The sequence below is a fragment of the Sebastes fasciatus genome, chromosome 6, assembly GCF_043250625.1.
Source record: "Sebastes fasciatus isolate fSebFas1 chromosome 6, fSebFas1.pri, whole genome shotgun sequence".
Lineage (NCBI taxonomy): Eukaryota > Metazoa > Chordata > Actinopteri > Perciformes > Sebastidae > Sebastes > Sebastes fasciatus.
In genome coordinates, this window is record NC_133800.1 from 13,772,761 (window position 1) to 13,790,109 (window position 17,349).

The 17,349-nt window shown below is 41.7% G+C and overlaps 1 protein-coding gene across 2 annotated transcripts; it reads right to left on the reverse strand.

Annotated features, from left to right (window-relative positions):
* Positions 1-5,136: 5,136 nt before the first annotated feature.
* Positions 5,137-16,246, reverse strand: fem1c (fem-1 homolog c). Of its 2 annotated transcripts, none has more exons than XM_074637743.1 (6): positions 14,932-16,246; positions 10,354-10,568; positions 10,074-10,262; positions 8,814-9,325; positions 8,117-8,293; positions 5,137-7,144 (listed from the first exon to the last, which is right to left on the reverse strand). In XM_074637743.1, exons 1-6 carry the CDS (start codon positions 15,473-15,475, stop codon positions 6,880-6,882), a joined length of 1,902 nt encoding a protein of 633 aa, XP_074493844.1. In that variant the 5' UTR covers positions 15,476-16,246; the 3' UTR covers positions 5,137-6,879. The 2 variants fall into 2 exon arrangements, with proteins under 2 accessions (XP_074493844.1, XP_074493845.1); XM_074637744.1 differs by having other exon boundaries at positions 10,399-10,568; positions 14,932-16,236.
* Between the last annotated feature and the right edge of the window lie 1,103 nt (positions 16,247-17,349).

Sequence of the window (17,349 nt, forward strand, 5' to 3'; positions counted from 1 at the left end):
AACAACAAACTTAGTATGATCAAAAGTGAAGTAAAGTTCAACTTCTAAATAAAAACACTAAGTGGATTCAACATAAGCATTATAGATTAAGTTAGAGATCTGAGTTACTTTAATTTGGAGTGAATTAACAAAGTTAGATTAAGCCCAAATTTAAGAACTTAAGTTAAACTAACTCAAAATGTTATTGAAGTTTGTCGCCTTGAAAACTGTACTTTTCTCAACTTTTTTCAATCTTACAGTGTGGAGTGTCACGTGGAGACAGATGGAGGCACGGGGAAAGGAAAGGTGTCAGGCAAGTTCACCTGCAGGTATTCAGAGAAGGAGGAGCACGCTTAATGTAGGACAGCTTTCCAACAGGGCATTCTTCAGCCCTAAATATAGGACAGGACAGAAGTAGGCTGAGCTGAGAGCGCTGCCAAAAGGACACGAAAAAGAAGCCTTGCATACGGTGAGTGAGGACAGCGTGATGTGCACTCATACATTGTGTTTTGTTAACTTTTATTGCTCATTGTTTAGGTTCCCACAGACCCCACTGCTGTATGTGTAAAACCCAAACAGTGGTAAGTCTTCCCTTTGCCACAAACTGAGGTTCACATTCTTTACTTACATATCCATATGACCATTGAAAATGTTATTGGTCGCTGTAAATGTTACTCCTGTCGAGATCGCCTCCCAAAACAATTTCAATGTAAGAGATGGCAACATGTTCTCATCTCAACTCGTCACATACTGCCGCTTTGTCACGCCCCTTCGAGTCACTTTAAGGCCCTGACACACCAAGCCGACAGTCGGCCGTCTGCCAATTTCAGGCCGTCAGTGAGCGTCTGTCGGCCTAGTTTTTGCGGTGTGTCCCGCACCGTTGGCTCTAGTCTGCCTGTGTCGGAGGCTTTTTGGTCGATTCAGCACATTGAATCGGCGGTAGAGCTCGGCGGTGAGAGAAATCACTCTGATTGGCTGTTCAGCTTAAACGAATCAGCACCAGAAGAAAAACGGAAGTGAGGAAAGCAAGCCAACGAGTAAAGTCAAAAGGGCAAACACAGAAGGCTCTTCTCATTTTTCATCTTCATCTCATATGATCATTCCAATACATTGATATTTTCACAATGAAATGGCCATCTGGAATGAAGCTAAGTGGTGAGTGAGAGTGGTGTGAAAATGGTCGGCAAACGCCGCTTTATTCCATGTACGTATCATAACAACGGCTTGTATATCCGCCGTCCTCGATTTTCCGGTTCCCCTTTTTGAATGATGAATACAGACTACCGCCGCCTGCTGGTACGGAGAGTTATTTCCTCACGCAGGCGCAGAAAGTACGTGGTATTGGCTGTTGGCTGTAGTCTTTGCGGTTTGTTCGAGTGCAACTTTTTGGCCAAGACACAGGCCACTAGTTCTCTGATGTCGGTTTGGTGTGTCTGGGCCTTAAGGTTTAGGCAACAAAACCACTATAGTTAGGTTTAGGTAAAAACTACATGGTTAGGCTTAGAATTACTATGTTTGTAAAGTGAAAATTAAACTGACGTGAACACGGGACATTAACGAACAGCTGATTGTAACGTGAAAGTGAAACTTAATGCACGGGACACAAACAGCGGTCTCCTGGATGGAAGCCTTGTGTTTGCTCTTTAAACTACGTCACCACAGTCACTTCCGGCACACTTTCTCTGTGTTCACTGTCACCGCGGTTGTGTTTACATAGTAGTTAGCCTCATCGAAAGCCCAGTGTGTCTAATACAGGCTAAAGGGTGCCTTGTGCAGCGGTGTTTGAGCCCTGGGAAGGAGAACGGGCTGGAGATAGGGGACAAAAGCTACTATGAAGCTTCAGCTGTCGACCACAGACAAATATGTGTATCTTCCAAAGAAAGATCCTTTAAGTGTGTTTTTTTGGGGTTGTTATAAAGAGGATTCCAAACAGAACATTAGGATTTATTAAAGCATTTATCTATGTGTTTGCATCACATAGGGTTTATACTTTCTGCTTCTGTATAAGATCCACTGTATCCTGCCCATCCAACCACACAATAACAAAGAATTATTCTCTTTTTGGAGCTGTTAAGGAGTCTGTATCTTGCTCAAAGACGGTGCAGTGAGGTAGATTCTCGCCAACTTCATGACTGGGACTTCATGGGCAACCCTCTGACTCACTACACCCCCTCCCCGCTGAGCTGACAAGGGATTTTTCGCGAAAGTCTGGCTTTTAAACACACACTCTTCCTACAAACACACCTTCCTCGTTTCAGCTATAAACTCTCCCTCGTTATGTCAACATGTAGCTCCACACGATTATCCTCCAGTGTCTGTATAAGTGGGGCTGCGCTCACATGTTTTACACTGTGCTGTGACAAGCCTCGACTTGTTCCACGCAGCGAGACCCAGAAACACCTACACCGTACACTTCACAATTACCGTCAATGAGAGAGATGTTAACATTCCCGCTGGAGGAAGTCAAGGTTAACTGAGATCACAGGTTGGGAAGGAAGAAGAGTCATAGAGATGTGGGTGGAGTCAGGTTAAGATCCTCACACTAGGTCAAAATAAAGAACCATGTGTCCTCTTTCGCCTCATAGTAGTAGTGTGTTATTTTTAGCAGGTGTGGTTATGGTAATTATAAACAGCACAATTCAATGACACTCCTCAGCGTCCTTACAGGAACTCAAAAACACATCAAGAAGTATCCTGTTTACACCTTTTTCTCTTTTCAACTGCTTTTCACTGGTCAGCTAAGCTCTCGGTAGTTATAGTCCTGTTTCTTTTATGTAACAGTGTGGTTTCAAGTGGATGCGTGTTTTAGACATTTTGTTAGAGTGCCGGTTTGAGAGAAGTCCCCCGAGTTTGCAAAATCCTTGTTCACAGCTCACAAAATGGACTCTTATTCTGTTATGACCCACGCAGTTGATGAAAAATATCTACCCAAACCTGCTCTGTTCTGTTCTACCGCAGCGGCCTGGTACACGGAGACACACATACCTACAGTAATCATGAGTCATTAAGAAATTCCCACTCTCCACTTTGCTAGAGGTTCTCTGCAGTGAGTCATCGGAAAACATAGGATAGGTGTGACATTCAGGGACTGGCTGCTGCGTCTTTACATGTGGAGGAAATACAGGTGGTGAGATCCTCACAGGGAGAGGGGAATTTTATCCTGGCATTTGGATTTGTTGATGATCAAGACATATTTTCATTGTGAATTTTATATGATGTAATAAATCTCCGTCACCAAGTTGTTAGATGACAGTTCTCTTACTGTTTTTATTTCCAATTTAACACCAAGTTTATAGGTGTTTACATTGTCTATTAGACTTTAGGTATGTCTTTCTAAGCACAGAAATACTTATTTTGATAGTTAGTTTTAACCCAGGCTATTTAGGCAGAGGGAATTTAGGAGAGTAAAACTGAATAATAAAAAAGATGCTAAATCCAACATTGTGTTTATTAAAACAATAATCTACTCAGATTAAAAAGGTGTATTGTTTTCACATTTAAATCCCTAGCTTTGCAGATCAGATAGGAAATGTAAATGTTCAGACCCATGGCATGTCGCTGTTTTTCAAATCTGGCCCTTCTAAGAAAAGTTATTGAATATGCCTGGCGTACATTTTTTTTTTTTTTTATGTGAACAAATCCAATGAAAAGACAACAAGACAACAAATCTACAGCCATGCTACTGGCTGTACTTAAGCAGATACTGGGTCATAAAACGTATAACCATCATTAAATATTGAACACACAACATTTTTGAGGACATTTTTGTGATGTCTGTGCAAAGATGGCAACTGTTCTTGTTAGATGGCCAGAAGCAAACATATTTGCTTAGTTCCTGTGACTGACTGAGTGGGTAAATAATGTTGGTCAGTCTCCCAACAAGGAAAATACTGTCCAAGTTGTCTGCAGAGCACCCAGTCAGCCACTGTTGCTCTTTTATTGCTTTAAGCAACGAGTACTGAACAAACGAGCTGTAAATCAGCGTGTTTTTATTTGGTACAGTTCTTGGAAGCGAGTGGACGCACAACATGAGCAACCCCTCCAGCAATGTCAAAGGTTTCTCTGGACACATTCCAGTCCAGCGGGGTCCTCTGTGTACCCACACCCAGCTCAAGTATCTGGAACGAGTCTACCGCTCAGTGACTCTGCAGTAAAAGTAGCAGGAGCATGGACTCAATCAGTCTGGAAATCCAATGAAATGAAAATAGATACAGAAACAGCAAAACCAACTGGTTGAGAGGTAACTTGTGGTAATAATTGCTTTTTTAAAGCTGTGACATGACTTTTTTTACTCAGAAAATTATCTCTTGGGGAAACTTTTTTTCCCCTCAGTACATTTATATTAATTTCAGTCAGGATTGAAAGCCGCCGTTTTCTCCATGAAATGCCATTTTCTTGATTGGAAGGATACATGTTGTTGGGTAGTGTCTAGAGGGGAACCAGCAAATAGGGAAAACTCTTGCGAGATGGTTAAGGTTAGGCATTGAGCTCGAATAGTTACGTTTGACCTCGAACGGTTAAGTGTTGACCTCGAGCGGTTAAGGTTAGGCATTGACCTTGAGCGGTTAAGGTTAGGCATTGACTACGAACAGTTAAGGTTAGGCATTGACTACGAACAGTTAAGGTTAGGCATTGACTACGAACAGTTAAGGTTAGGCATTGACTACGAACAGTTAAGGTTAGGCATTGACTACGAACAGTTAAGGTTAGGCATTGACTACGAACAGTTAAGGTTAGGCATTGACTACGAACAGTTAAGGTTAGGCATTGACTACGAACAGTTACGGTTAGGCATTGACTACGAACAGTTACGGTTAGGCATTGACCTCGAACGGTTAGGCATTGACCGCGAGTGGTTAAGGTTAGGCATTGAGCTCGTATGGTTAAGGTTGAGCATTAATCTCGAATGGTTACGGTTAGGATAGGTTGCCGTGTAGCGAGTCCTATGAGAGTTTGCAATTTGCGGGTCACCTTCTAGACACGACCATGTAATTGGACTACCTTTAATCTTAATTAAGCGATGGGAAATTGGCACCTAAAAAGGCTAAAAGACACCATCCGATCATCCCTTAGAAACCTTAAAATTTGCTGAAATTCACATCTGCAAAAGCCCCATAAATAGACAGAATAAGGAAATAAAGACATTTGGACAAGGAGACAAGTGCAACATGGGTTTATTGTCAAACTGGTTATTAAGACATGAACTTGATTAATGCCATATCAAATGTTAAACTCCGCTGTAGTAAAGTGCAGATTCAAATCAAGTTGCCCTGGGAGTCCTCATACATTTTCTATGTCTGGTTTTGAACTGTCAGGTTAAATAGACTGCAATATGAAAATCTATGAATTATGAAAAGCCCTTTTTTTCAACCCACACATCTAAAGCTAATGTGCAAACAAGATAATTCACAAAGCTTTACTACTGTGTACGTCGAGGCGTCCTCCCACTCATTCGTGTCTTCAGTTCTCATACAATTGGACGACGGTTGTACAAAATGAGCAGAACGATCCTAGCTGTAGTCTAGTTTGGAGTCTAGGAGTTCTCATGAAAGGTTTTCTGCAGTGATCGGTTGGTTGATATGCTGCTGCTGCTGCACATGCACAGTGGGCCAATGTTGGTAAACCTACCCAGATTTTTTTCTCTTTCTGATCATGATTATTAAAAGAACGATGGCATTTAAAGGTCGGCCATGTACGAACGTTAAGAGGTCACTTCTGTGTACAAGCCTGCACACTCCAGCGGTTGTAGACACCGAGTTTGGCCGCTGTGGTTTCTTAGTGGCAGTCATGTGCATTATGGAATCTCCATGAGTGCCACTTCACCAAACTCTTGCCCTCAATAATTTGTGTAAGCTCAAAAAACACTCCGCATACAAGAAACACACTGCGTGGCACTCACACACACATTCACTCAAATTCATTCACTCTTCTTACAACAATCAGTACAATGGTTTCGCATCCCCCTCCCTTCTCTGGGTGAAGTAAGGGGATACTGAAGGAAACGGCAGCAATGAGGTAAACACAAAAACTCATGAGATATTGCACAGACAAGTGCCAGCACAGAATACAACAGTCTCTCTTTCCAACAGCCTAGCCTGTGCATAGGAAGATTAAAGCACTTATGGTGTTCGCAGACATTAAACCCTTCTCGTAAAGCTTTGTTATACACTAAATTGGGAAAGACAAATGAGTCTAGAATCCACAACACTTGGCAGATATCCAGAGTTGCATGACGATGACTAAATGTTTTGTAAAAGTATATAAAAAAAAGAGTAACCTAATGATGACTGAGGAAGGGTCCATGACTGTTGGCAACAGTGACGGGACAAACAAAAAATAACCTGAAGTCCCAGCATATGTAGAAATGCCTCAATCCTTGCTTTGAGAAGAGAGAAGCAGGCAAAGTTGAGGCTGGGTTGGAGCCAGCATGGAGAAAAATCTCTCAAGTTTCATTCAATAAATAGCATAGTGGAATATGCAAAAAAAATATCTAATTTTTATAAAGCAAAAATACGTAAACCCCTTACTCAGTTCATCCAGAGAAACAACTGTGTTTGTCCATGTTGCAATCCACTCGTAATACATCCCCACAGATCAGGCTGTGACCAGTCAGAGCCGTGGCTCCATCAACGAACAAACAGAGGAAGAAAATGGTAACTCATTCCTCCATTTACTCCCATCATTTTTCCATTTCTCCTGGTTGAACGAGGACATTTTTGTTCACTTCAAGTTCATACTCCACAAAGTCCTAACCCACAAAGTTGTGTCTTTCAGCTCCTCAAACACCTTGTGGGTCGGACCTTGAACTATAATGCTCCTCAGTCTGTCCAGTCCGCTCGATGCGATCACACCCCCCCTCCTCTTTTCATCCATCCGTTCCCCTCAACTCCTTCACCATCATTATCTGTGGAGCAAGACGAAGGCCTCTAGTTTCTCAGGGATGTTTCCCCGGTAGTCGAGGCTGTGCTTGACGATGGCCCTGGCGGCCAGGCACTGCAGCGTGGTGTGGTTTATGGGCTGGATTATATTCCTGGACAGTTCCTTCTCGTCCAGGAGGTCGCAGGCCGTTTGTTGGAAGGCGTTGGTGCTGTCGAAGTGAGTCCCGCATGATATCAGCAGGTTCATGATGTCAGGGTGACCGTTGGACGCCGCTATGTGAAGGGGGCTGGTGGGTTGGGAAAGATAATAGATCCGCTATATGATTATACTACAAAACATGTTATCGTCAGTGTGGTCTGACATGCTACTTGTTTAACTGGTGGCTGCCATAATAATGGTGCAACCGAGGAGCTTTTCAGGCATTTTCATTTACCTTCTTGGTTTACAGACAAAAGAAATAAAATGATTGTTCAAACTAGGGCTGTCGAAGTTAATAACGCATTAATGCAAAATCGTTTTAAACGGCACTAATTTCTTTAACGCATTAACGTGATTGATCTTTCGGAGGCTCAGTTTTGAAGCCAGAGTGAAGATACTGGCATCATATGAAACTAGAAAACCTAAAAGGAACCCATTTGTACCAAGCACATCATACTTGCTTGTCGCAGAGGAGGCTAAATAACACATCAAACTTGCACTAAATTTTGGCGAGGAAAAACGGTCATGGCCATTTTTAAAGGGTTCCCTTGACCTCTGACCTCAAGATATGTGAATGAAAATGGGTTCAGTGGGTACCCACGAGTCTCCCCTTTACAGACATGCCCACTTTATGATAATCACATGCAGTTTTGGCCAAGTCATAGTCAAGTCAGCACACTGACAGCTGTTGTTGTCTGTTGGGCTACAGTTTGCCATGTGATGATTTCTTTTTTTATGCTAAATGCAGTACTTGTGAGGTTTTCTGGATAATATTTGTCATTGTTTTGTGTTATGAATTGATTTCTAATAAATATATACATACATTTGCATAAAGCAATCATATTTGCCCACTCCCATGTTGATAAGAGTATTAAATACGTGATTTAAGGTCCATTTTGAACAGATTAAATATTTGAATTGACTGACAGCCCTAGCTCTAACCCTTTCTACTATGTTGTTTGTTATTAACATAAATATTGGTGAAAAATAAAACCAGGATAGTGAAAGCACAATTGTAAGAGCTGAAACTGGAGTAGAAGAAAAATAAAAACAAACAGACCTGTTGTCATCTTCATCGCGGCAGTTCACATCTGCCCCGCACTCCAGAAGGATGGAGGCGACTGTGAGGGAGGGGAACTTGCAGACGGGATAGCGGCCCACACAGGTGGTGTTGCGGTCGACTGCCAGGTGGAGTGGACTGTAGCCGTTCTTACCACACGGCTGGAGCTTCAGGAATCTGTGAAGGTTTGGAAAGATGTCAACTTTTCAGTCAAGGAAGAGCAACGAGGTGACAAGGAACTACAACCGCCACGGTAACAGCACTAAGCAAGTACGGGACACAGTGTCCCAACTGACAATGAGGACTACGGTTTCATTGGCACAGATTATGAGACGGTCATCTTTACGTACGTGATTCGTTGACACAAATTTACAAAAGGCCTGTGGCAGAGGTGGAACACATTGTTAAGTTCAACTGACACTCTGACACACTTATTTGCTCAAAAGGGGGGAAAGGAAAGTGCTGTGACTGGTGCAAAGTTACACTACAAAAGCAAATACAAGGCAGGGCATGAAAGACATTTCTAGAAATGAGGTCAAAGAAAAACACTGCTACATAAAAATATGTATTTCCCTCAAAACTACCATATTTTATATTGCACAAACACACGTGGATGACCTCACCATACAAGACTACCGAGGCAATCTTCCTCACTCAAGGCAAATTGTTGCCACAAGTCATTTACACAGAAACTCACTTGTAGATGGTTTCCTTCTTGAAGTGGTCCTGCTCTGCGGTACAGGGCACCTTCTCTAAAAGACAGACGAGGTGCAGGATGATTGACAGGGCCTTGCTGAGCTGGGCAGGGTCAGGAGGCATGGGTCCATTTTGTTTAACTGCCCGCTCAATCTCCAACACACTCTTGGAAAGGATCCCCATCAAGTCCTCAAATGACACCGATGTCCCCAGGAGCCCCTTGGCTCGGTCCTGCAGCATGAAGGAGAAGAGCTCAGCGAACGACAGCAGGCTGGAGGCCGTCATGGGGCTGAGGGGGTCCAGATTGCTCTGCTGCATGTCCAACGCATACTTCCACAGATTGATACAGCGCTCAAAATTCCCAGAGTCAGCGTACACAGCACCTCGGTAACGGATGTAATAAGACGTGTCTGGATGTTGTGGGCCGAGGATTCTTTCACGGATGAGCAGTGCTTGCATGCGCATCTCATCTGGGTCAGATATCAGCCCGTCCAGCTCTTCGCCATTTGTTACCTAGGAAGAGGATGACGAGGTTAAGACAATATGCAGGGTGCGACTAATAAATGTACATAGTTCAAATAAAATGTCAAGAAATCTTTTGTTCATGTTTCTACATTTAGAAATCTTTTGAATCAATAGGTTTTGGGTCTTTATTTAGTAAAATTTGATGAAAAACATGTACCGATTTTTATACTATTTTTTTTTTTTAATAACAATTGTAATGCTTTTATCAATTATTATGTTTTTTTGACTTACATAACCTTTTAGCTTGGGTTATACAGATTTTAGGGAGAAGACGCATTTGAAGATGCTCCAAGAAATGACATCACAATAAGCAAAAATACCAGTGTAGGCACTAGTGGACCATTTCTATGGCAAAGTTCAAAGGGTTAAGACCTTACACTGGACTGCTGCAGTAGATTCTCTGTGTATTGTACTGAATTTGTATTTATCAGGTTTTTTCTTGTTTCCTTTGTGCCATTTCTGTGAAAACGAGCAAGGTCCTAAATGTCTGGTTTTCTTTGTTCCATTTGCAAATGCAAAACAAATGCAGTCTGTGTCTCAAATACAAAAGACTACGGTGCGACTTTTAAGGTTTTTCATGCACAGGGAATTTAAAAGCTTCTAAAAATCTGTGCTGCCGTAACCAAATTATGACCATGTCAGCAATAATAAAACGTATTTCGAGAGCATTAAATGCAATGCGGGATCCCTCTGGGGTGGTGCTTGGTGGACAGACAGGCTCAAAACTATTACTCACCTCCCTGGCGTAGTCGTATGCCATGATCAGCTGCTTGGGTTCGGGTTTATGGACAATGTTGTTACTGTCCGTGTACCTGAGGTCCATGGCTCTCTTCCAGTATTTTAAAGCTCCAAGCAGATCTCTCTTCTTGTCAACAAACGTGGCTCCCAAGAGCTCCAGGGCGTCAATGCGCTCCGTGTGGCTTGTCTGCAGAGAAAATAAAATAATCGTTTCATACATTTCTCCCAAGATAAATATTCAATAGATTCAACAACATCATAGCTATAGCCTCACACACATTTATGCAGACAAACTCTCCACTGTAAGGGACAGAAACCCCGACCTGCTGGTGCGTCGTCAGGTCGTCTACGATGTTAGTGTGGCCTGTGACGCTGGCAGAGAGCAGGGGTGTCATGCCGTAGCCGTCCTGCTCCATGGATGCTCCGAACTGCAGTAACATCCGCATGATCTCCAGACTGCCCGACTCCGCACAGTCATGAAGCGCCGTGTTGCCTGTGAACAATTGACCATTTATGGTGACCTTTCTGCAAACAGAAGTAGTCTGCATAAACAAGTAATGCTAGATGATCTGCACATATATTTAATTGATCGTATATCCATGCTGCCAGAGGAAGAGGTAATTGTGGCCTGTACTAATGCTGTACGACCATCGGGAAAACTCCAGCTGAGCCACAGTAATTTTGATAAAGCAGAAATGGTTTTAATAATATTGGTTGCTTTGCAAACTGGCCATTATTAAGGAGGACTTATTATGCTTTTGTGCCTTTTCCCCTCTCCTTTCGTGTGTTATATAGTTTTTTGTGCATGTAAAAGTCCAAAGTCTACACCAAAGATAGATAGATAGATAGTAACTTTATTGATCCTGAGGGAAATTCGCGTTCAAAGGGAGTTACTCTCCCCCACAGAAACACTTCTCCTGAACAGCCTGCCTTGAAGTCCTGCCTTTTCTTCCGGACCATGGTGATGTCACCAAGTAACACATTTGCACAATACCTGCCTAGCAGCTAGTCTGGCATGCCTTCAGACAAAGCTATTTAGAGCGGAGCAGGAGCAGAGTTCAGCTGAGCATTTCAGACAGAGGGTGAAAAGAGGTGCTGCTAGCCAGTATGAGAAAAATAAAGCTTTTTTTGAAACCCAAACTATTAGATTTAGCATTACAAAAATACATTTAGCAAATGTTCTTAATGTTTCTACATAGAGGCCTTGAGAGTTACAGCAAAGCCAGAAGTGCAGCGATTTCAAACAGTCTTTGAGTTGTTTGCTTTTACTGGGTGGGTGTGTCACATCAAAGGTGGAACCTGGTGCGATTTAAGATTCTGTGGTATTCTAACCAGCCATCAACATATAATGGAGCACATTTAAACTATAACACATATATTCATGGTCATGATTGTGCAAAATGACAATTTCGTCTTCCATACGTGCGATCAGTGCTGATGCTGAATGCAAGCCTCGTCTGAATGGAAAGACTGAAGAAATATTTATTATTAAATATTTTATTTTAGGGAGCCCGACCAGGACAAAGTCCACTATTACTGCATATATTTAAGTTAAGACTGAAACTGTCTTAAGTATATGGTTTAATGACAAGTAGCGGTTACATAAATGCAAAGGTCTGGTGGTAGAATAGTAGTACGCCTAGGCATGTCTTGCTTATCCTTGTCCTGCAAACTTTTCTTTCAAATATAGGTCACTCAGCCCTGGAAATCCGGGTCAATCATCAACAAAAACATTGTAAAAGATTTCCACAGCTTGTTCTTCCTGGAGTTAAATACAAGTAGTCAAGGGTTCTGGGAGTGCTTATTGATTCCATAAAGTTAAAAGAAAAAAACAACAACACACATACAAGTAAATCAATTCAACACACCTAATAACACTTCATGTCCATCCTTAAAAGGCCTATCATTTCAATGTAACACTTGTGTAATGCTGATTTGCTTTCACTTGCGTCTAACCTGGCCGCTCTCACTACACCAAGGTTCACTAAGGCTAATCCATATTCAAGCAGACCAGACAGGATCAGTCAGGGATTAACCATTATTTATACTCTGGAGTTTCTGCGAAAACTACACTGATCAGATTCTTTTTTTATCTTACTGTTGACAAAGAAAACGTGGCAGGTTTTCCTTTAGTTTATTAGAAATGGACAAGGAAAGCTGCATTAATAACATTGCAGAAACATTGTTTAACATTGCTGTTATGGTTTTGGGTGGCTTAATGCTTTCAAATGGACAACTGATTATACGGTCAATGTTTTTTTCAGATATTAATACAAAGGAATATTGTACGATTTCATCATCATGTTATGGATTTTCCTCAAAGCCATGTGCCACCACATTTGACACCTTTTCTGGGTGAATATGTTCAATATAGGGCTGGGCATTATGACGATATACTTTGTCAATACAATATAAAAATGTCTATCGTATATTTTTCTACATTGTTTCTATCAAGATATAGGCTAGGCCTATATTGATTTATTTTTTCTCTAAAGATTTCACTTAAAACTGTTATTTTCATTTTGTACTCAAGTTCTTAAAATGAGAAAATACTCTTCAGTACTTTTCATTTGTCAAGTATTTAATTCACACAAAGGTATACAAAAATACGCTTTACCGTGTGGTTATTTCACATAGACGATTTATTAATTGACCGTCCAGAAAACATGCTATATCGTGATATAAATCGTTATCAAGATATGAAATGACCTATATCAGTTTTACACGGTGAAGGAAATATGTTGATCTTTGCTTGTCTGGATGATAAACTCACTTCCACTAACAAAACAAGTTAATCCAGAAACTAAGGAAATCCTTTCTAAAGCCAGGGATTACTCAGAATACTCATTATGCGCTTCCAAACAGAGTTTAGGCTACCTTAAGCCAAAGAGAGGAGGGCACCTCACTAACAGGTGTTGTACTGAAGGAATTTAATTAAAAAGTGTTGGTTTGTCTGTGGAGGAAATAGCTGACCACAGCTTTTTAAGCAGTTCATATCAGCTGCGATTGAAGTGTCCCAACTATTTTTTCCCCCTAACTTGCTTGCCTTCCTCCATCAACACAAGGTCCATTGTTTTTGGAAATCTGCCACTTCATATCTAATATTACACATCTACTCCTTCCTGTTGGTTCAGCTGTTATGGGAAAGGCCATAGTCTGAAGAAGGGGCTAGCAAGAGCGCTTTCCACCTCAATCACCACACATGATACGGACAAGCTCGCTTGTAAGCACATGCATTGGTTTGTGCACAATAGAGCACCTTGCCTCCTGCTCGTCTTCTGGTCAGGAGAACTTTAAAAAAGTGTCTTGACTTTGGGGTTTTAGCTTAAGTGAATAAATTTAGAGTCAACCACGAATAAGCCGAAGGTGGATTCATCAGGCATGTCAAGGATGAGCTACAACAGCACGGTTCTGACCAGTGGAAGTGTCGGAGGCGAACGCTCAAATCAGTACTTGCAAGTTAAACAGAGTCCTGCATGACGATTAACACAAACATATGTTTAATATACATTTTGAGAGCATGATAAGTTCAGTAGCGGTCAAAGGAGAAGAGGACTATGGTTTGAGAGGTTTCTAAAATGGACAAATTGTTGATTTTTCCAACCATGAAAACCGGTCACTTTTGAAATCCATTGGATTCCAGCCTTCTTACAGTGGTCAAGTGTTTTGATACACAACATTATTTAATGCAGGATCGCTTTAATGCTTTTCTATTCAAGCAACCCTGGTTTGTCATCTCATAAAATATAATAGCCTGAACAAACACATGGACACTGGTTTTCATGTATTCATGGAATACCATCCAAGGAGAGCTTATGACACACCCACAGAACTAGTCCAAGCTGACGTAGACGTCACCGCTGCTTTCCATTGTGAAACCAGTTCATGATTTTTTTTTGTTGAGTCATTTCACATGGAAACATGCAAATGCTTTCATTATTAACTCATATTGTTGACCCCTACAGCTTATTACAGAGTGTACACTTAAATGTGCGTGTAATAATCACCTGTGTTGTATGAGGGTATTTACCTGTTTACAATATAATCTGAGTTTTGTTGATTTTCTCTAAAAAAAAGTTCTTGCTGCGAGATCATGAAATACCTTTATCAACTATTGCTCCATCATGTATCTGGCAACACTACTGTGAAATAGGGAACTCAAACCAAATTAAACTCGGAAATGTACACATATTTTCTCAGGGACTGAGATAGTGTGAATATATAAGGAGGGCACTGTATGTCATGTGTTGCTGTGACAGCTGTGAATGTGCTATCCACTCACCTTTTACACTTAGATGTGTGTGTAATAGTCACCTGTGTTGTATGAGGGTATTTACCTGTTTACAATATAATCTGTTTTTTGTTGATTTTCTCTAAAAAAGTTCTTGCTGTGAGATCATGAAATACCTTTTATCATCTATTGCTCCATCATGTATCTGGCAACACTACTGTGAAATAGGGAACTCAAACCAAAATTAAATGTACACATACTTTCTCAGGGACTGACATAGTGTGATTATAAGGAGGCCACTATATGTTGCTGACAGCTGTGAATGTGCTATCCACTCACCTTTTACATGTACATGTGTGTGTAATCACCTGTGTTGTATGAGGGTATTTACCTGTTTACAATATAATCTGTTTTTTGTTGATTTTCTCTAAAAAAAGTTCTTGCTGTGAGATCATGAAATACCTTTTATCATCTATTGCTCCATCATGTATCTGGCAACACTACTGTGAAAAGAAACGAAACTCTGAAATGTACACATATTTGTGTGAATTATAGTGTGACTATAAGGAGGCCACTGTATGTATCATTTGTTGCTGTGACAGCTGTGAATGTGCCATCCACTCACCTTTCACACTCTTCCTGTTGACATCTGCACCTCTCTCCAGCAGGTACTGTGCTATCTCCTTGTGTCCCTTGTAGCAGGAGATCATGAGACACGTGTGGCCGTGTCTGTTGGCCACCTCCAGGTCAGCTTTGTGCTCCACCAGGTACTTCACAATGTCCAGGTGACCGTCAAAGCAGGCTGCCCTCAGAGGAGTGGAGTTGGTCAGGGTGGTGCTGTTGACAGAAGCTCCGTGGCCCAGCAGAGACTGGACCACCTTCAGGTGACCGGCCGCCGAGGCAGCCCAGAGAGGCGGAGCACCCTCGATTGTCTCCCCGTCGAAGTTCACCGACCCACCGACCTCCACGGGAGCGCTGCAGCACTCCAGCAGGTACTCCACCAGGTCCAGGTGTCCGTACCGGGAGGCCATCAGCAGCGGCGTGGCTCCGTTTGTCTTCTCGCCCATCAGCTTGGTCACCTCGTGTCCATCTTTGTTCTCCAGCAGCTTCTGAAGCAGCCGGAGTTTACCGTCCCGGGCTGCGTTAAACACTGCTGTCTTTAAATCCATCTCTGGGAGTGAAGTTATAAATAAGAAAAGGCAATAATGTCCGTGAAACGATGACTGCGGAGGTGTAAGGTTACTGTGGACAGGTGGAGCACCTCCTTTGTTTACAACCAGCTAATAAAACAACCAATGTGTGACTTTATAAACCTCAGCTTTTAAAAATTAACATCATCAATCTTTAAATGTATTAACTCAGACGTTTTTAAGGCGACCCTTGGTCCAGTAATACATTAGTCGCCGAGTTAGATAGCAAAAGGTGTGCTAGTTAGTAGTCAACTTCCTTGATCAGTGTTAGCGTTCAGCTAGCCGACTTAGCTTCGCTTAGCTGAACTACTGTTGCTAAGGTTACAACCTCTTTATTGATCGCTCAGCCGATACTCATCCAGTGACATTTCTTCTTCTTCCTCCGAAGAGCTCGCCTCCATGGCTTCCTAAGCTTGTCATTGTTATGTATAATCGCTTCCCGAGGGCCAAAATGTAGAAAATCCACCCCCACTCGTTACTGCTGTTAGCTTAGCCTGGGCTAACGACGTTCGCTCTGTTGTTCGGCCAACAATCACAGAGGATATCCTCAGTGTCTCCGTCTTTCACACACGAACAAGTCGAGAAATGAGAGAGAGGTGTTATCCCAACACGGTGAATAACTATTCGTCCATGTAGCCACTCAGCCAAAGCTGGCACGACAGCAGTGTTAGCTGTGTGGAAGGTAAATAGGAAGGCTCTCCACCCACACGGCTCCACCGTTCACCGGATGATCACGACTCACTTTCTGTCAAATCAACAACCAGACTCAGCCTTTTCTCTCGGCTGGCGCAAATGATTGACGTGTGAGCGGACCAATCACAGAGCTGGTAGACCGTGACGTAGTCAGTCAATAAAAAAACAACAAAAAGAGAGAGATAGCTGCTCTTCAGGAAACCTGGAGATTATAAATAAGTAATTACTATGTAAAGAGAAGCCAACGTGTAAAAGAAATCTGATGGATTAAGATTTTTTTTAAATTTTTTTTTAAAAATATTGTATGGGTACAAATATGAATGTGATGGCCTTGATTATATCTCTCCCTACAGGATAACATAGGCATGACCAGAGGATGCATCCCACTTCATCCCTCACTGAAAAGCAAGTGTTTATTAACCCTCTGAGACCAATCACAGAGCAGGTAGACTGTGACTTAGTCAGTCAATAAAAAAACAACAAATAGAGAGATAGGTGCTCTTGAGGAACCTGGGGATTTATAAAGAAGTAATTATTATGTAAAGAGAAGCCAACGTGTAAAAGAAATCTTAAAATACTTCCTCTGTATCTGCTGGATTAAGATTTTTTTTTCTTTTTAAATATTGTATGGGTACAAATATGACTGTGATGGCCTTGATTATATCTCTACCTACAGGATAACATAGGCGTGACCAGAGAGGATGCATCCAAAAACGTCCTCCCTCACTGAGCTGCTCTTCAGGAAACCTGGGAAATTATAAGATAAGATAAGATAAGATGAACCTTTATTAATCCCTGGAGGGAAATTCAGCTGTCAAAGCAGCAACATCAGCAAACAGAGTGATACACAGGAGAGGTAAAGGTATACAAAAATGATAAAAACAATAATAGAGATATAAAAGATACAGAGTGAATGGGTGAACATAGTGTGTGCAGTCCGTCAATAAATAAATGTAGTATGTACAATAAATAAATGTAATATGTGCAGTCTATAAAGTGGTGTATAGGATGTATAGTGTAAAGTAAGTCTAAGTGCGCCAGTGGTTAGAGTCCAAGATGGTTGCAGATAGTGCATGTTTAAAGTTCTTAAAGTCCTCATAGTTCTCATATGGTATCATAAAGAAATAGTTACCATGTAAAGAGAAGCCAACGTGTGAAGA

Bases quoted from the DNA above. Each gene is read 5' to 3' on its own strand.
- fem1c (XM_074637743.1), bottom strand. From the start codon at position 15,475: ATGGATTTAAAGACAGCAGTGTTTAACGCAGCCCGGGACGGTAAACTC. The intron at 10,263-10,353 runs GTGTGTGAGGCT...TTTTCTCTGCAG, and splicing joins GAGAGTTTGTCTGCATAAAT to ACAAGCCACACGGAGCGCAT. The intron at 8,294-8,813 runs GTGAGTTTCTGT...AAACCTTCACAG, and splicing joins AAGAAGGAAACCATCTACAA to ATTCCTGAAGCTCCAGCCGT.